This window comes from Podarcis tiliguerta (assembly GCF_965153285.1).
Source record: "Podarcis tiliguerta genome assembly, chromosome: 12".
Classification (NCBI taxonomy): domain Eukaryota; kingdom Metazoa; phylum Chordata; class Lepidosauria; order Squamata; family Lacertidae; genus Podarcis; species Podarcis tiliguerta.
Genome location: NC_139545.1, coordinates 42,318,064 through 42,338,443, shown reverse-complemented (window position 1 = coordinate 42,338,443; position 20,380 = coordinate 42,318,064). Strand labels below are relative to the sequence as shown.

Here is a 20,380-nt window from a genome sequence, read left to right as displayed (position 1 = left end):
AGGGAACAACATAATGTGCTGTGCATAGCTACAACATTAAAATCAAGGCACTTCCCAGAAGACCTGTTAAAATGGAGGGCCCTTTACAAATCTTCCTTGTGAATATTTGCAGGATTGAGCAAGTGCAGAAGCAGGGGCCAGGTTTCCTGGACTCTTCATCAATTGTTCATAGATCTACTAGTCTAGATCTAGATGCTGTGAGAAAAATGGACCTCTGTCAAATGTTCGCTCTCTCTATCTTACTCTCATTTTGGGATTCCATGCAATCTCCAGCTGAATCCTGGTAAAACAGAAGCCTCATGGGTGGGTGGTTCTCAGGTTCAGGAAATTGGAATCTTGCCTGTTCTTGATGGGTTTGTACTCTCCCTGAAGGAACAAGTCTATAGCCCGGGGTTACTCCTAGATACATCACTATCACTGGAGGCAAAGGTGTCCTTAGTGGCCTTCAGTGCTTTTCTTAAAGTTTCAGTTATGTCTGTTCCTGGACAATGATAGCTTGGCCACAGTGGGGCAAGCCTTCGTAACATCTTGTTGAACTATTGCAGTGGCCTCTGCATGGGCCTATCCTCATGATGAATTTGGAAACTGCAACGAGCGTGGAATACTTCTTTGCTGCCATGAGCGCTGCACATGACTTCTTTAATCCCATGCTTTTATTTTAATATCATCTCTCCACAGGATAACCAGTGGTTGTGCAGTGGTTGCAGTGCTAAAGTAGGACTTCTAAGGCCAGGGTTTATATCCCCACCCAGCCGTGAAGCTCACTGCATGACCATGGGCCATTCTCTGTCAGTTAGCCTGGGTTCTTGTGATTATATAGCAGCACCCTTAAAAATCCACCACTGAAGGTGAGAAGCCACTCCAGAGTAGTGTTCCATGAGATGTGAGGGACGTGCTATTTGAAGGGAAAACTATCTGCTTTCCCATAGATAAGCAGGTATCTTTGGATCACAGCCATCTCCTTTGTATTCATAGGGAAGAGAGTATATAGCCTGCTCTGGCGAGGTTTTGTCTAGTATCCTTAAATATTTATGTTTTCGGTTATGCTCCGTGGAGCAAATTTTAACTCACACACGCTAAAATCAATACATCTGAAATCACTTATGATTGCTAACATGTTGCTGGAAGATTCAACTCTTTATATATTTGAACACCTTTTAAAATAAATAAATAACACCCACATCTTATTTGGAGTTTGTGTTTATGTTCCTAATGCAGTCTTAAGCAAGTTCAAGATGCTGGTTAACCTTTGAAATGTATTACTTGCCTGGTGCTTAAGAGAGATAGATGACTAAGAAGTGCATATTAGAGCCTCTCAAAACACAGGATCATCAATCTTCAAGGAGCTTCGTCTCACGCAGCGAGCTTCCATCCAGCGCGTGCACAAAGCATCTACAACTCAGAGAGAAAGCTTGGTGCATCCAGCTCCTTATTTTTGCAGACTCTCAGAGGAAATGTCAATTGGACATTACCAGCTGCCTCTGCCTTGCTTTAATATCTCTTCAATAATTTAATATATTGTCTGACTCTCTCTGCGCTGAACTCATAACCCTTCACCCACCACTTATTATTTTGCTGATTGATGCCTCAGTGTGTAGAATCTAAAATCTGCGCTCTGAAATCTGCTGGCTACATTACAATAGTTTTTTGTGTCTGTGTGTTTGTACATGGGAGGAATGAAAGAAACACAAATGTCTGTGAAAGTTGCAGAGCTAACAATGCTGTGGCTCCTCCTCTTCTAATGAAAAGTCCCATAAATGGATGAACTAGTAGCTACTGCATGCATGGTTTTAGGATTAAAATGGAGTATGTATATGTAGCAACAGTTTAAATTTCCATTTAGGTAAACCAACTTAATACCCTGTAAAGTTGTTTTAGAATCCAAAAACAGTTCTGGAAATTGCTTAATTGCTCTTCCTCCATCTTCCTGTGGCTCCAGAGTTTAATGTTGTGCCCCAACATAAATTGGTATTTATGTCGGGGCACAACAGCCACAGTGTGTTGGCTATGGAAGATGTGCCTTTGTGGTAACTGTTAAATTGGTAGTTTCCAAACCACTTAAACAAACTTCATCAAGAGAGTTGGACTTCTATTGCATTGTGTTCTGCAGAGTAGTTATTCAGCAAGCAGCAAATTCTGTAGGATTTCTTCAAGGAGCCTGAAGCATGGGCATTTGTATTGGGGGCATGGTGAGGGACTTAAAAATACAGGCCGCAAATATAGGTCTTTGATGAGTCTCCTGTTTGTGATAGTTTCAGTGTTTCCTTCCATGTTTATGAGCAAGGGAACGACAGTCTAGGCCTGTGTGGGGAACCTTTGAACCTGGAGAAGAGGAGGTTAAGGGGTGATATGATAGCCATGTTCAAATATGTAAAAGGATGTCACATAGAGGAGGGAGAAAGGTTGTTTTCTGCTGCTCCAGAGAAGCGGACACGGAGCAATGGATCCAAACTACAAGAAAGAAGATTCCACCTAAACATTAGGAAGAACTTCCTGACAGTAAGAGCTGTTCAACAGTGGAATTTGCTGCCAAGGGGTGTGGTGGAGTCTCCTTCTTTGGAGGTCTTTAAGCAGAGGCTTGACAACCATATGTCAGGAGTGCTCTGATGGTGTTTCCTGCTTGGCAGGGGGTTGGACTCGATGGCCCTTGTGGTCTCTTCCAACTCTATGATTCTATGATTCTATGATTCAGATGTTGTTGGACTTCCACCAGCCCCAGGCAGTATGAACAATGCTCAGGGATGATGGGAGTTGTGGTCCAGCAACATCTGAAAGGGCCACACTTTCATCACCCCACCATAGGAAAACCAGAATGTTTGCAATCAGTATATAGGCAACAACTGATTAATGCACTAAACATGTCACTCAAAGGGTGGAATGGGGTCAGAACGGAAAGGTGCAGGGCACACGTATACATGCTCTGCCAACGTGTTTGTGGCCAGGAATGGAACCACTACACGAAATGGGCACTGACTGTATAAGCTGTCCCATACTCCCTTGCTATATGTTTTAACACCTTGAACATATCAGTCCTCAAAACTGTTTATTACAAATGACTGCTGAAGTAATCTACAAAAATTCTGGCCATTATCCAGAAATGCCCTATTTGCCTAGCACAATCATGAGCATTTAAAACCATCTCCTTTGTTTCTGATCTTTCTGTATTTTATCAGTGTGACGGGTCTACACCTGAATGGGGCATGGGGAGAAATCTCAGAGTTGTGTGCTTTCTTCACTATGTGCAGAACATGCAATGTGTGTGTGTGTGTGTGTGTGTTATTTTAGGTTTATTCTTATGAAAAGAGCATCTAATAAATATAATTAATAATGAAATGATAACTGTCACTTATTGTAAATTAAGATTAAAGCTCACTGTGTTGCTTCATTTATCAAATTTATTCATTTTACTTTTTAAATAAACTTTCCTTTATATTAAGAATAGCACTTTGTGGAGCAATTTCAAATATTGCGTACTTGACTATAAACCTTTCTTCATTACTGCTGAATACAAATAGTTATATCAAATTAATTTTGATATTTCTTGTGGGATGGGGTGAGGAAGCAATTCTGGAATAAATTTTGATATCCAAAGGTAATTCAAATGCTTATGTGGTACTGTCACTTTTGTTCTGACCAGGATGAAGATGGAACAGAAGAGGAAAATAGCAGAGTTGAACCAGTCGGGCATGCAGATGCTGGCCTGGAGAATGCTGGCAACTATTCTTTAGAGTAAGTTTATTAATAGAATTGCATGTTTAATTATAAACATGTAGCAACACTTAAGCTGCTACACTTAAATTATATTGTTGTTCAAATCCACTCTATACATTTTAAACAGTATCATACCACTTTTTAACAGTCATAGGTTCCCCAAAAGAATTCTGGGAACTGTAATTTGTTAAGGGTAGTGAGGGTGTTTGGAGACCCCCCATTCTCCTCAAAGAGCTGCAATTCCCAGAGTTCTCTGGGAAAATGGATTGGTTTTTAAACCACTCTTGGGATTGTAGTTCTGGGAGAGGAATAGGGAGTCTCCTTAGAACCCTTAACAAATTATAGTTCCCAGGATCTTTGGGGCTGGGGGAGAGTAGCAACATTTAATAAAGACTTTCACAACATTTAATAAAGGCCTGAATTTATAAGATCCCAGTACAGGTGGCGGCCATTTTGCATCCATTCAATTGTTATGTGACTGCCAACGTGCAAGTTGTTTTTGACCTGGGAGAGGGCACAAACGGGGAGTTGCATTTATTTATTTATTTATTTATTTATTTATTTGCACAAGACCTCTAAGCATAAAAGCCCCGGGTAGATTTAGAGCATCACTAAGCACACTGATTTTTTTTTTTTTTTAAATCAGGGAGCATTGGCCAAAAAGGAAAGCCATTTTGTGAAAAAGTTGTATTGTTGCCTTCACTAAGAGTTATGTGTAAGGTAGATCTGGAGTCTTTATTCAGATAACCAATTTTTATGTGGGAAGAATCTGTTAAAAGATATACATCATTATCTTTGGATGTGCCCATTTTTACCATGGCAAGAGAATATTGGCTTATTCAAGCTACGCAGAAAAAAAAGAGAGAGAGAGAGAGCAATCACTCAACAAGTAATGAAAAATCAATTTGGCTGTTCTCTTGAATTTTTCCCTGCTGTGTTGCTTCCACTTGTATTGCCAGGTACTCATGAAGTTGCACTATAAAATGCAGAAAACTCCCATGTTCATTCCCTAGTTCAGGGTGGGAAAGACCCTGAAACCGTGTAGAGCTTCTGTCATTTCCTGTAGACTGTATTGATGGATCCATGGTGGACTCTGCATAAGGCAGCTTCCTGTCTTATCCCAGTAAAATGTGTGTCTTTAGAACAGCTGATCCTCACCCCCTAAATTTCCTCTTACTCTGACATCTCATAAGCTGCTTTGGAAGTGATGGGGCTGTTATTCAAGTGAAACATGCATTAAACACTCTTAGATCATCCAGAATGTGATATTGGGTATAGATTTTTTTTTTTTTACATTTGTTAATTGTTCTATTTAATGGAATATAGTATTGCTACTCTCTTAGAACAACTCTGTTACAAATAAAATATGAATTATAAAGACAATTTCATAGAAAATCAAAGTAATTAACATGTTTGCCTTTCCCCCAGTATCCGGTTTAAATACAATTCCTACATGAACGGTATAACCAGAGAGCTGTTCTCATTTAGTCAGTAGACCCTGTTTTGTTGGGTGGGGAATCCTTTGCTAATTTGACACCCCTTTCTGAATAAGCTGCCTTCATGGCTGACAATAGCTTTTGAAACTCAGGTCTCATGGGTCTAAATGACTAATATGATAGCATATAATCAATGAGTTGTTGAAACATGACACCAGGATTTCACCATATTTCAGAAAACTAGTGTAGCCAATAAGATTCCATATAGCCACAGCTGCTGCTGTTGTTGCTGCTATTACAATTTATTACCCACCCTTCACTCCAGAGCCCAAGGGTGGGTTACAAAAATTAAAACACAATATTGAAAAGAGCTTTAAATAACAAAATTACAGAAACAAGGTGGATCCTAAAGATATATATCTCAAGTGTCAAAAGCCAGGGTAAAGAGCTGTATCTTCAGCATTTGCCAAAAGTTGTATAATGAAGGTACCAGACACACCTCTGTGGGGAGTTCCACAACTTAAAATGACATTTCACCAGTGGCGTAGCGTGGGTTGTCAGCACCCGGGGCAAGGCAAGTAATTTGCGCCCCCTAATCCGTGGATATGTGCCCCCTAAACCTAACCCCCAGATGTTGCTCCTGGTGCGGCCGCCCCCCCTGCACCCCCCACGCTACGCCACTGCATTTCACCATTGCACATGTAGGACAAATGAGGCATACAAGCATATATTGAAAATGACTGTTTCAAAAGGAAATATTGAAATTAATCTGAAAAATTGGGAAGGAAAGTGAAAGCATTTTAAAAACCACCACCACCACCACGCATCCCTATGTTATATTTTGATTATGGAAATATTTGTAGACTTCACTCCAAAAAAATACATGAATGTCGTGTATGGCCTACAAAATTTACATTAAGGACATTAAGAATGTCAGTAAAAACATTAGTAAAAACATAAATGAATACTTGTTAGTAAAAAATAATTTAGCATGGCAAAGGCCAGTCTAAATAACATAGGGTTTGGGGAACATCTAAATGAAGGTAGGAATGATGCGTGCTGGATCTCTACTGGCAGGTAGTTCTAAAGGGCATATTTGATGAAAGTCATACAGTGGTGCCTCGCAAGACGAAAAGAATCCGTTCCGGGAGTCTTTTCATCTTGCATTTTTTTCGTCTTGTGAAGCAAGCCCATTGACGGATTAGCGCTATTAGCGCTATTGGCACTTTAAGGGCTAAAAACGGCTTTTTAAGGCTTGGGGGATTAGCGGTTTTGCTGCTAAAATGCTTTTAGCAGCTTAGCAATTCAGAAAAAGGGGTTTTGGAGCAAAAAAAACCCCTCAAAACTTTTCGTCAATTTTCGTCTTGCGAAGCAAGCCCATAGGGAAATTCGTCTTGCGAAGCGCCTCTGCAGACGGAAAACCCTTTCGTCTTGCGGGTTTTCCATCTTGCGAGGCATTCGTCTTGCGGGGCACCACTGTATGTGAATTACAAAGATACTAGATGGTGTGTCTCACAAAACAAAATATGTCCATAAATAATAATTGGTTTGAGACCATCAAAACAGAAACTGAAGTTTACAGTTGAATCTGCAAGATACAATTTATGCTGATTCCAGTTTGCTGTAACTTCTAAATTCACTGAGAATTGACAAACCATAGTTAGAGCTATTGTTCTACCTCAAGGGACTGGCTGTACCTTGGGGAGAGGAGTGAGCTCAGGAAGTTGAGTGCTAAGCAGACAGGAAATGAAAGCCATTCTAAACTATGGTTTGTGTGTTCTGTGTGTAGAAGTTTAAACCATGTTGTCATAAGTTTTTAACTATGGGTAGCCTAAACCATGTTTTTCACTCTGTCTGAATGCTTTTACTGTCAGTGTTAGTGCTTATCCAAAATGGAATATCAGTGCCGTTGAATGTATCCACCTGACCACTTAGCCTGTATTGGAATATATATTTTTAAAAATATATTCATGTATGTGGCATTTTCAAATTATTAAAAATAATAGATTGTATTTTATGGGGAGGGGGAATTGCATTTTAACTGTTTGCTTTCATACAATACAATTATTAGAAATAAAAGATTGAATTTTTATTGGGAGGGGGAATTGCATTTGAACTGTCTGTTTTCATACAATACAATGGCTTCGCTCTCAATCCATGCAAAAGCCAATCTGAACCCCCACCTGTCATTGTTGAACATAATACAATTCATATAATGGATTAAGCTTACCCAAAACATTAGTTCACATTTCATTTGATTTATTAACTGAATTATTTTTGATGATTGATCTCCTTTCATGCCATCAGATTAATACTGAGGTATGTAACATTCAGTGCTCCTATCATCACTACCAATTCTCAAATATCTTTGTGTGTGTGTGTGTTTGTTTGTGTTTGTGTTTATGTGTGTGTGGTCTTTTTTTTGGTTCATTTACGGTACATGTTCATGTTCCCTCATTCATCATTGTCTCACAGTGATATGGTAAAGCTCGTTGAAGTCTCCAATGACGGCGGCCCTTTGGGGATCCATGTAGTACCTTTCAGTGCCCGAGGCGGAAGGTAATGTATTGTGTAGGTTTTTAATTGAATCATAGCCTCCTATATTTTCGCTTCCACTTTTATCTTATGTGTAGCCACCTATGGAGGGGCGAGGGTGTCTGTTTGAAATAAAGCACGATCTTTTCAGAAGAAAATCTTGCTGACTCTAAGCCATAAGAAAACCTGCCTGTAAGTTTAACTGCACTGGCCAAGGTGAGGATGACAGAACCTGCTTCCTAATTTATAACATAAATTATTTTCTGTCCTAATGTGGAGCTGAATTGCAAGGATGTGAATTATTTCCATCAGGGTGTCATAAAAGTTTCTTCTTGCCTTTTACCTTGGTTTAATATTAGAAATGTACTTCATGCAGCATTTATCCCTGGCTGCGTAGACCATCATTTACCACACTGGCAGCGTCCAAAACCACGAAGACACACTTCTGTGTGTACATTTCCCCCCCACTCAAACTTGAAAGGAGTAAAATTTATAGTGACGGTGGTGTTAAATAAAGCCAGCGGCATGAAGTATAGCATGGTTTTTGATCTGCTGCTGAACACAAGTGTGTCTTGTATTGCATTGCATGCAAAAATAAAAAGGAAAGAGGGGAATGGGGAAAAAGATAACTATCTATGAGTTCCGAGCGATGGAGATAAAATGAGTGCCATGCAGATGATATGGCCGTTTTCCGATCTTCATCTGTAAAGAGAACACTCAGAATCATAATGCTCACTTTATTGAGGCAGAGTTTTAGTGTTTAGGGTCTTTGATTGAATGTACTTGGAAAATTAAATGACCTATAAAGCAATTATGATTCTGTGCCAGGATTTAAAGCTTTGTGGTGTAAAAGAAAATCCTGGCAATTCCTCGAAGATGTAAGTAGGACTTCAGGAGGTGGGGTGGGGAAGAGAAAGAGATTACCTTTATCTTGGGAGAGTAATTGCATTCACATTTTCTGCTCTCTTTGGTGAGAAAGGACCAAACATGCATTTTATAAATGTAATCTTGGATTATATATTGAAGGGGCATTATGTTTTGACAAGTCCACCTATCCATCAGCAATTTCACTTTAAATTGATTAAAAGCAAATGTCACTGTATATCAAATATATCTTATCAACTGCTTTTCATACTTGATAAATAGGGGAGTTCTCTCTCTCCCTGCCCCCAAGAATGATGAATGTGGTATAGAAATCATTCATTCCTGAGTATTTTTATTTTTTTTTAGTTAATGGCTGACTAGGTACAATGGCATGTGGCGCTGTGACAAAGTAATAATTTTCTTACAGCAGCCTTCCCTGGGGACTTGGGAGGTAAGACTAAATGCTGCTATAAGACTGTCCCTCTTGTGAATGATCTGGTATTCATTTAGCTATGTATTCCAGGTACAAGTGGTAGTTGCTGCTGCTGCTGCTGAATGACAGCCCCTGCTCCCAAAGATAATAAACCATGATGTGTTATGCTTTAATGTTGCTTGGCTGTAAAGAAAAAAGTAAGGCTTAGCTAAAGTGTTGAATTTCCTCATCAATAGTCTGCCACCTCCCAAATCAAAACAAAAAACAAAAATCTGATGAATGTGTGAATTAATTGAGTTGTATCCAGAGAAGGCAACTTACAGAATTTCCTCTTCCTCTTTGTCCCTCTGTAGTCCCTGTGCCTGCCACAAAGTCTGTCTAGAGGGTAAGGGGGACCTTTCAGATAGTGAGTGCTGTGTTGTGCTTGGCTGCCACGGAAAGAGGCTGGGGGCAAACAAAATAGGGCAAATGCATCTTCACAAGCCCTAGTTGGGAATCTGTGACAATTTGCAGAGGAGCAAAGTTACCCCTCTATAGCAAAGGTATAGCTCCTTTCACTGCAGAAAGGATCATTGGGGGCAAGGGAATTGGGCTAGGCAGATGGGGGCAATAACAAACTCCCTCCGTTTCCTCGCGTGACTCTCATTTTGAAAGTAGCTAAGTAACAAGTGATGTTTCAAGCCAACTTCTGTTAAGAGCCAAATTAAATTAAAATCATGATGTTAACGGGAAAAACCTTGCACCTTTCTTTAAACAAAAGAAGCAAAGCTCGTAAGGAAGGGCTGTGCTAACTAGATCATCCCTCCTTGTTTGGAGGTATCAGGGGAAGCAAACTCCAAAGCCCAAGAAGGAGGGGGTTGAGAGAGGATCAGGAAAAAAGACAAAAGACATGAGATCCCAGTGCATAGGAGCATAGGTATGCTATCTTCATTTCAGTCATGGATAGAAAATGTATTACATTGTTGTGGAACACAAGTTCAAGCCTTTTTCAACGGCTTGGCCTTGACTCCTGTGGTGAATTGCAGCTGCTATCTCTGCCATCTTTGCAATGTTTTTGCTGTCAATGGAGCTTATGTTTTGCACATAATGGTGCTATAAAGGCTGCATAAATCAGGTCAAGACATTGTGGTGAGGAAAAATAATATATTTCAGTCTGAATGGACATTATAATCTCAAAGAGCAGACTCTCAGGTCAGCCAAGAAACACTTCTCAGTGGCAACATTACTGGTACTGCCATTGCGAGAAGTGTTATGTTTTCAGGTTTTAGGCAAAGATGAATAGGGCTGCATACAGGGTGGGAGGGCAGGAACAGGCAACCCATTAGTTTTTCATAAAAACCAGGGAACTTTTATTTTTTTGTATATTCTTCTTCCTGTGCTCAGTAAAACCAATTGCCGATGTCATCCCCAAGCTGCTAAATGTGGCATTTGTCACTGTAAAGATCAAGGTATTCAGAGTGAAGGGCATTGCAGTTCATCTATCATCCACATCTCCGTGTCAGGTATTTAGAAACAAAACAGGATACTAAGTGAATGGCTGCTGGTGGTATTCAGGACCTTCAGCTTGAGCAGGGTCAATTTGAACATTACAGCGCTATTGGAGAAATTCCACAAGTCCTTGGAACTGCAGTTCTGACATTTTTTTTAACTGTGTTTCAGGGTCACTGAATTGGCAGCTGCTGCTATTATAATAATAATGCTGTCATAATAAATATTGTTGTAATAATAACAACAAGATATATAGCCTGCTAGGGACGCGGGTGGCGCTGTGGATTAAACCACAGAGCCTAGGACTTGCCGATCAGAAGGTCGGTGGTTCAAATCCCCGCGACGGGGTGAGCTCATTTTGCTCGGTCCCTGCTCCTGCCAACCTAGCAGTTCGAAAGCACATCAAAGTGCAAGTAGATAAATAGGTACCACTCTGGCGGAAAAGCAAACGGCGTTTCTGTGTGCTGCTCTGGTTCGCCAGAAGCAGCTTAGTCATGCTGGCCACATGACCTGGAAGCTGTACGCCGGCTCCCTTGGCCAATAAAGTGAGATGTGTGCTGTAACCCCAGAGTCGGTCACGACTGGACCTAATGGTCAGGGGTCCAAAGGGTATATAAAGACCTTATATAGCCTTCTATACTCAATGGTCACTTTTATTGTGTGGAAAATAAAAGTAATCCAGTTCTGAAATACAGGTTTAATGATTCCTGTGTCCTCTATGTTTAGTATGTCCATGTCAAAAGTCATTGTCATATAGAATGCCTGCCTTCTGCCTTGGAATCTTTGTCTGGACATCCTTTTCAAGGGTCTTCAAATTCTGACTGGCCTTTGTGACCAACCACAAATGTGTGTCTGCCAGGATCTTTCTCTTTCCACAAGGAGCAGGGTCTTGTCTCAGGCAGCTCAGGCTGCACCTCTCAAATGCAGTGTGAGGTCACAGACAATCCCGTACTCCAGGTCCAAGATTGTATCTGGGGAAGTGGTGGACAATTCTGTGCTATGCAGAAACAAGCTTCTGCTGCTCCTTGCAGCTTGGATCTAGAGGTATGGGGCAGAGGCTTACTTTGCCTCTGGATTTGCTCAGAGCACCCAGTAAATAGCATAGTTACAAGCTACATATCTCTGTCTCAGCAGGAGAAAGACCAGGGAGGAGCAAATTGTCTCTCTTGGAGCCCTCACGCTCATGAGTTTGTACTAAGCCATAGTTAGTGAGATGCGTGAACAGGTTCTTTGTGCAAATGATATACAGGAACAAATCAAGAAGAATCATTTTCCCTTTCCTTCAAATATTATATCATATAATAATTACAGTATAATTTTGTACTATAATAGCAACCGTAACCTAATTTGAGTGGTTTGGTATTAATCTATAGAAAACCAGCTGTGCATAGCATTGTTACAAAATATTCTCTCCTTGTTATAAATAAACCAATTAAATATCCAGGAATTTCACTTCAAAGAAAATTTAATCTAGGAGCTCAGGACATTGATCAGAAATTATTAAAAGAAACAATGAAAGATTTAGGTCACTAGACAAGATAAAGGTATCCTTTTATCTTAGTCAGGTAAAATAGCTTTGATAAAAATGAATCTATTACCTAAAATATTCTTCCCCCGTTCAGAATCTACCAGTGAGGCACAATTTAGCTATTTTACAATTATGGCAGAAAGTTACTCTTAACATTCATGTAGAATGGTAAACCTCCAATAGACGCTGGAAAGACATTATTTAAATCTGAATTACTTGGGGGTATAACATTATCAAAAATTAATTTATATTATTATGCATCTAAATTGATAATGAGAGTCTACTGGGTTTTATTGTATATAGTCAGAAGCCCAGCAAAAGATGAATTAAAAATGCCCTTTAGTTAATTAACTTTGGTTTCCAAAATTGGATCTTATCATTGGAGAGATAAATAAGACTATACTAAATACATGGTGCAAATTAAAGGTTCAACGTAGCCATGAATTATCACCATACGTATTGGTGTGTGTATGTATAACCAATATGTATGGTGATTATATATATATATATATATATATATATATATATATATATATATATATACACCGTATTTTTTGCTCTATAAGATTCACTTTTTCCCTCCTAAAAAGTAAGGGGAAATGTGTGTGCGTCTTATGGAGTGAATGCAGGCTGCGCAGCTATCCCAGAAGCCAGAACAGCAAGAGGGATCGCTGCTTTCATTGTGCAGCGATCCCTCTTGCTGTTCTGACTTCTGAGATTCAGAATATTTTCTTTCTTGTTTTCCTCCTCCAAAAACTAGGTGCGTCTTGTGGTCTGGTGAGTCTTATAGAGCGAAAAATACGGTATATTATATATATATAGTGAGCAGTTTTCCTTGATGCATCATTTGGAAAATCTTTCTTTATGGTACAACTTGGATTAGTTCAGTCTTAAATCTATGATGTAATAACATTCTCTCTCTCTCCCCGCCCCTTGGAAATTGTAAATTGATAAAGTGGAAGGACCAAGAGCTATTTTTACTAGTATGAAATATTTCAAGAGCCAAACAAAGGATATGCTGAACAAGTGGTATCAGATGCTTCAAGAGTTATAAAAGTTAAATTTAATTTGGAACATAAATTGGAAACTGATCTGGACAATACCAGGATAGGGCTTGGAGAAACCCCTATCTGAAACCACTCCGCAGAGCCAGTATTAGTTAGTTGATGATGATGATGATGATGAAGAAGAAATTAAATTTCTAGGATCACCGGGCAGTTTGCAATACAAAAAACACAAAAGTACATAACAGTAACAAACAAAACAATTACACACACCGTTTTAAAGGCAATAGTTTGTTTAATTAGCCAAAGGCATGGAAATAAAGGAAGGCAAACTCATCTCCTTGCCCTTCCACCAGTAGGTGAAGCCATTCGTTCCAACAGGCTTCTGAGAACAGACTGTATAGTTTTAATAGTTTTTATATATGCATGCAGTTTTACTTTCATCAGTGTTTAATTGTGTTTTTTTTTAATGATAGTTTTTTCCTACGTTTTTAGCAGTTCTCATTTGTATATGCAAGTCACCTTGAGTCCCATCAGGGAAAGGTGGAATATAAAGAAATAATAATAATAATTTCATCTGCTTGCTTGCTAATGGCATGCTTCTCTTACTAGCCACCAGAAGGCTGAGATAGTTTCTCAAAGGATAAAATTCATCTAAATAAAACTTAAATAGCAACACAACAGCATGTTGTAATAATCTGGCTGTGCTGCCAAGCAAGCGTGAGAGAGCAGAAAAATGTTGGATTCCAAACCATGAAAGATTGGAAGAGCAGAGTTTTTTGAATGACTCACTTTTTTCATCCCAAGATCCTGGGATGGTAACATAGAACAGAAGCAGCCAATGTGGTTGCCTCCAGACGTTGTTAGAATGCATAGCTGATTGTCAGGGATGATGGGACATCTTGAGGGTACCATGTTGACTAAGCATGTTGAATATGGAAATAATGTGTAGACAGGGGATGACTATTTTGTAGCTTCCCCACATATGTGACTAGTGCAATCAGCTGCTTGGCTGAGCCTTTTATTATATTGCTGAGATGCTTTAAAAAGTGTTAGATCTGAATGGAGAGTAGAGCCTATTTTACGGCAGAGGAGATTATCATAAACTAGGAGTGGGGGAAAGAAATCGGAGAAGCTCTGTATTCTTAGGAAAGTTGTCATGGATCATTAATTATCCTGACATGTTAGGAATTGCATTTTGACAGATTGACATACCATAGGCTTATGGATGGCTCGTTAGGGGATTTTGGTTGGAGGATAATCAAGTGGCTCTTTAAGATTCTGGAATGGCACACAGAAGACATCTAGTTGTGGAGTAACTCGGAAAATCATAAATTGAGAATAGTGGGGGCTGGCTATCTTCACTCATTCAAATAGATCTGAGGAGCATAATCAGACAACCTCTCTAACTGTGAAGTTGCAAGGCTTGAAATTCAGTTGCAGCCCTTCAACAGATCTCACTGTGCAAATAATTTTATCCAGTTGGTTGAGAAGGGGTACAGGTAGGCTAACCCATCCCTACATAAAATACATTGTTACGGATTTTAGTCTTCCATATTGGTTCTATTTCTGTCATGTGGTTTTATTTTTATATCCAGTGTGTGCACGAGAGCAACTTTCAAAATCTAAAGCTCATAAATCTTTTAGAAATTGCTCTTTCATTTTTATCTCAGCGTGGCTTTGCCACCTCTTGCTTTGCAAGGCTGCTTGTTTTTCTTTTATTTATGCTGCATCAGCTATGAAAGCACAGTGAGGAGTAACAGCCTCATAACTGTAAATGGCTTAGAGGTGTTCAGCTCTTAATGCAACTTGAGCCATTTGGGGCTTCCCGACATTTTAGTTAATTTATTGGTTCAGGGTCGTTGTCCCCTTTTGTTTTTGCAGTTTTTTGCAGTTTTACCATACTTCTTGTAATATATTTAATAATAATAATAATAATAATAATAATAATAATAATAATAATAATTTTTATTTATACCCCGCCCTCCCCAGCCAAGACCGGGCTCAGAGCGGCTTACAAGCAATATATATTTGTTGATTGTGTTAATTTTTTATCTTGTATTCTTAGCTGAACATGGATTTTGAAGCATCTGTTTGGATTATTTAGTATTCAATCCAAGTCCAAATACAGTACACTCTAAAACCATTTCAGATACCCATTTTACAATAGCTTAAAAGTGAGGATTCATTGTCTACCAACCCAGGTGGTTATGTTCTACCCTCCACTGTTGAAAGCAGTATATATCTGAATAGCAGTTGAAAGCCATCTCTTGCAAATGTTGTCCCCATCTTCAAAATGGTTTGGGGGGAGGAAGGAAGAGCCAGGTAACTACTGACTGGTCAGTTTGACCAGGAAAAGCACTAGAATAGTTAATTAAACAGTTGGTCTGCAATTACTTAGAAAAGGATGCTGTGATTACTAAGACCCAGCATGGGATACTCAAAAGCAAGTCAAATCTCATTTCTTTCTTTTTTTATACAGTTACATGCTTGGTGGCTCAGGGGAATGCTTTGGAAGTAGTTTATCTTGATTTCAGTAAGCCTTTGACAACGGCCTCATGATATTGAAGAGGATCAGAACCAGACAAGTACCATTTTAGGCCAGCAGCCACTATAGGCCAGCAGCCATGACCCTGAGGCTAGAGAATCACCTAGTGCTTGCTCACTTTTTGTAATCTCTATGTCCCCCCCCCCTTTGGAATGTACTGTTGAGGAACAGCAAGGAGAACACCCCCCCTTAACAATGGTGAAGATAAAGAACAAGTAGAAAAAACTGAATAGTGTACCTTGATTCTATGGCAACATATATGTTAACACTTTATAACCAATCGGCATGTAACACAATATACCCTCCTAAGCATGCCAACTCTAGGGGGCTGAAGGCACATCAACCCCCTTAATATTTGTGTTAAGAGAGCTGGGCCAGCTTAATCTTGAGGTGGCCCTGCCTATTGCAGGTCCAGTGGCCGGCTTCTCCAGAGTGCTTGGCCTCTTCTGTTTTCACATACAGTCACACATGCACAATGCATGTGATGTGATGTGTGCTGGGGGGCCCCAATCTTGGGGGCAACCTAGCGCCTCTGTACCCTCCTGATGACTTGATGTAAGCAACATGTATAAAAATACCTCCTCAACACAATGCCTATGAGCCTCACAATCTTGGCCTCATGGTTCATGAGGAGAGATTGATTTGGATGACATACTAAGCCAAATCTTGTCTTAGCCTAACACAGCTTGGGAGGGGGGGGGACCCATGGAGGAGCAGAGAAGCTGTGAGTTCCTCTCTGGCCACAGTCATGTGAACTAGGCTAGTGATGGTAAAACACATACAGCAGCAAAGTCCTCAGGGAAAAGACAGGATTGCTTAAGGGACCATTTCTGCTTAAAGGTCCATTTCTGTTTAAAGGCCACAGGGCATAGGTCTTATCTAAAGCCTCTATAGGAATCTAATTTTATGAATGTGGAATTTATATATAAAGCACCACTGTCCCACCTGGTCAAGGCAACTCACAATTTTATATAATGTATTAAAAGTAATTCTAAAACTGCTTCCTGAAAATACAGCCCCAGCCTAAAGTCCCTTATTATTGTCATTATTAATCCATTCAATTGCTAAACTGTCCTTCATCAACTATAATCCCAGGGTGGTTTGAAGCATCAATACATTAAAATAATAAAAATTAGTAACCAATTAAGCACAAAAAGCCAAAGAGACATAAAAAAAAATTCTGGTTCTCTCTTTGGAAGAAAAGAAGAAGGCCTACCTTTTTAAATTACACCCACTGGGAATTATAGTGAGCAGGACTTTGAGTCAGGTTCAGATTGCTGAATTTATCTACATGACCATATGCGCAGGTGCATGGCTACTTAGAAAGAGTTGGTGTGAACCGAGCCATATAAAAAGTGAGCTGGGGCGATTATGTGGTCTTGAATTTAGCAATGCCTACACAGGTTGACATTCTAACCAGAGCCTAGCTCCCTTACAATAGCAGCCTGCCCATGTTTTAATATCTGCTAGTGAAGTTAAATAGCTTTAAGGCATGAGTTGTCTCCATCTTGAAGCCCCAACCATGCAACACCCTCTCCAAGAAGTATTCTGACCTTGTTATATTTTCAATTCCAAGTGAGAACTTTTATCTTTGCCGAGACATTTTAGTTGTGCACTCTATCCTATTGTTTTTACAGCCCCATAAAGTTGCTTTGATTTGTAATTTGGGTATATGACCATTTTTGGCTTTATCTTGTATAGTGCCCTAGTATCTAATTGATGAAGGGTGGTTTTAAAATATTTTAAGTGAATACATTAAAAAAATACAATAGATGCATCTCATTTATTTAATCTTCTTTGATAATTGCAGTTTAAATAACTGCATTTAACTACCATGCATCTTTCAAAATAGCAACCTCCTAAATAAGAACTCCGACTGATTGTGTCAGCCTCTTTGTTTTCACTCCTTTCACCCCATGGGGTTTCGAAATTATAGTTAATGATTAGAAAATAAAACACAACTCAAGATGCTATGCAACACAGTTCTAAAAGGGAGAAAGATAGCATTTGTAATTCTGGATTATAAATAATAGAGGAACCAACCAATGCAAAAATAGTTCTCAGATGTGTATTATAATTGTATATGATAATTGCAGCTGACATAACCTCTGCTGGATATCTTTTTATTCATTTTTTAAATACTCGTGACAGAAGAGTGGGAGCAGGGATCTTAGCATCTTCCTTAGTTTGGTGAACCTAGAAGTGAAATTTTTTGGAGAGAGAGATGTTCATGTGTTCTCTGTAAAAATAATTAACCAGATTTGTTTCAGACTTTGAACAATATATTAAACTGCTGAAAATAGTTTCTTATGAGGAATAGACCACCCACCGTCTACATTTAGCACAAAATGGAATTTGTTAACTTAGGAGATATTATTGAAATTTCCAGAGTAAGACAATACGGTTTGGATTTATGAAATACAGTTTATTGACTTTCTTTTGGATTCTCAGTATGTAATAGATGACATTTGAAACTGAATCCTGGATGTTAAAGATGACATTGTAGGGAGGGAGAATAACTGTGTTAAAATTATCTGGCATGCCAATCAGTTGCGAAGAGCTAAAAGGCTTAAAAGTCATGAAAGGGTCTATAATCAGTAGATTATAGCATCAGCCCTTTTGGGCTCTGAGCAAAAGTCAGGCTAGTCCAGTATCCTGTTTTTCACGTGGCCAAGCAGATGCTTCTGGGATGTCTTCAAGCAGGACATGAGTGCGATTGCTCCCTCTTGTTGCAACCTCCAGATAAGTGGTAATCAACAGTATTCACCTTCTGAATTTGGAAGTTCCATGTATCTGTTTTGAGTAGTAGCTCAAACTGACCTCCATGATTTGTCCCATAAGTTCCAAAACATGTGGCTGTAGTTGCATTTTGCAAGGGGAGGACCAGTACTGTAATGAGCAAGCTGCCTGCCATTGCTAATCTTCTCATTGAGTATTCCCAAGGTTTTCCAAGTCACAGTTTGAAAGCCACTGGCTTAAATCAGGAAAGACACAAAAGCTTGCATATATTAGAGACAAGAGTGTTCTTAATCATGGTGGATTAAATACAGTGCAATGGTTTTTGATCCAGTGGGACTCATCTGCTATTGAAAGAGTAAGGGAGATGATGATTGCCAGTTCCCCCTTCCTACTACATTTCTCTTTTTGTGAATCAGCCCTTGCACCCTCTTATCTTATGTTAATGGATGCAGTATTTCCTTGGCAGAGGCTTGACTTATTTCTTAAATAAGGTGGAGGTACTGAGAATTTACTTAATTAGGCAGAGGATATTCTGGTTTAATGAATAAAACAAATACTTTGCTTTTTTATCAGTTAAGGAGTTTCAGAAATTTAGTGATTTCACAAGTATGTTCACATCCTGGGGCAACAGGTCATTTCCATCTTAATTTCTATAATAGACCTGTGGTTGAAAAATTACATTTATGATAGGATGTTAATATTTCATCTCTTCTCCCAGACACCTCTGCATTTAATAATGAGTATGTTAATTTTATTTCTGTATAATGATAGCTGTTGCTTCCTGTTTTAAAGAAAGTTATATTTTGAATCTTCTAATAATAATGCAAAACACACCTTACTACCTACACAACGTTTCTCATCTCCACTAACTACATAAGCCCTTAACAAGTCGAAATCTTATTAATCCTGTAGTGCGATAACAATGTGTAATAAAAAAAAAAAATCTGTTCGTCACAACTGCAATTACTTTCATTAAACAAAACCCACAAGTTAAATTAATGTAAGAGATCTCAGATTAAATGCTGCATCTGTTATTCACAAATATTGTTTTGTACCTCCTTTCTATAGTTGCCTGGGCAAAAACATGCACAGCTGAAGAGATGTAATTATCACACGGCTGAAGGCCAACCACAAGTAGGCCCCACACATGGCAATTAGATGTTTTGTATATTCAATAAATACACAGCCGTGAGAGTGATTGGGTTCTATATGGGAAGTGAATGGGCATTTAATGGGGGGCTCCAACTCCAATAAGCAAGTAGGAAAGTCTGAGCAGATTTGAAGCTGCGTTCAGCTTTGTAAAGACAACACACACACACACACACACACACACACACGAGAGAGAGAGAGAGGGAGAGACCAGGAAGTATATAAATTCTGTGTAAAAGTTTGCCAGATACAAGTATTCAACCCACTTCTAGTAAAAACTGCTCTGCATTTCTGCATCCTTTATACATTTTAATTTCTCCCCAAACAGTTTCCCCGAAACCTCACTTCTGCTGGAGAAGTCCTTGGTAAAAGGCATAATGTCTAAAAAGTACAATTAAAGAAATCGGTCACAAAGATAGCTTGGTGCAAGTCTATTAGTAGGATCAGATGAAATGTACTCTGCTCAGGTGTGGCAGTTATATAGGGGTCTGAAAACTAACTTGACTAACCTTGTCAAACATCAGTATTCGTTTGTGCCAGGTTTCACAGAGCTAAAGTGCCCTCTTCTTAGTCCTACCCCACATCAGTATCTCTGGCCATAGCTTAAGCCTCCGAGAACCCAAATTTGTTCTGCATTCCTTGATAACTGCAGAGCCATCATTCTCAGAAACAACCCTTGAGCCAATACTGATGTTAGCTTTCTCTGCTTCTGTCTATAGGGCGCATGTAGGTAACTGGGGAAACAAGGTCAAAAATGCAAACTCTATAATTATGGAAAGTTCTGAAGAAAATTTTGCTTGTGAACCTGGTAATGTGTTTAGTACCTTTGGTGCAAGGATGGGGAACCTGTGTCTTTTGTAGTCCAACAACAAATGAATACGTCACACACACGGATGTGTGTATGCATTCTGTATTTCTGGTGTATACATAGTTGAAGGCAGCAAG

The 20,380-nt window shown here is 39.2% G+C and overlaps 1 protein-coding gene across 8 annotated transcripts in view; it reads left to right on the top strand.

Annotated features, from left to right (window-relative positions):
* Positions 1-20,380, top strand: part of PARD3 (par-3 family cell polarity regulator) — a 556,151-nt gene that overhangs the window by 304,246 nt on the left and 231,525 nt on the right. For all 8 annotated transcript variants that reach the window (XM_083406076.1, XM_083406075.1, XM_083406072.1 and 5 more), the window contains 2 exons: positions 3,638-3,729; positions 7,623-7,706. In XM_083406076.1, the coding sequence (XP_083262202.1) occupies positions 3,638-3,729; positions 7,623-7,706 (176 nt within the window). The remainder of the gene's footprint in view (positions 1-3,637; positions 3,730-7,622; positions 7,707-20,380) is intronic.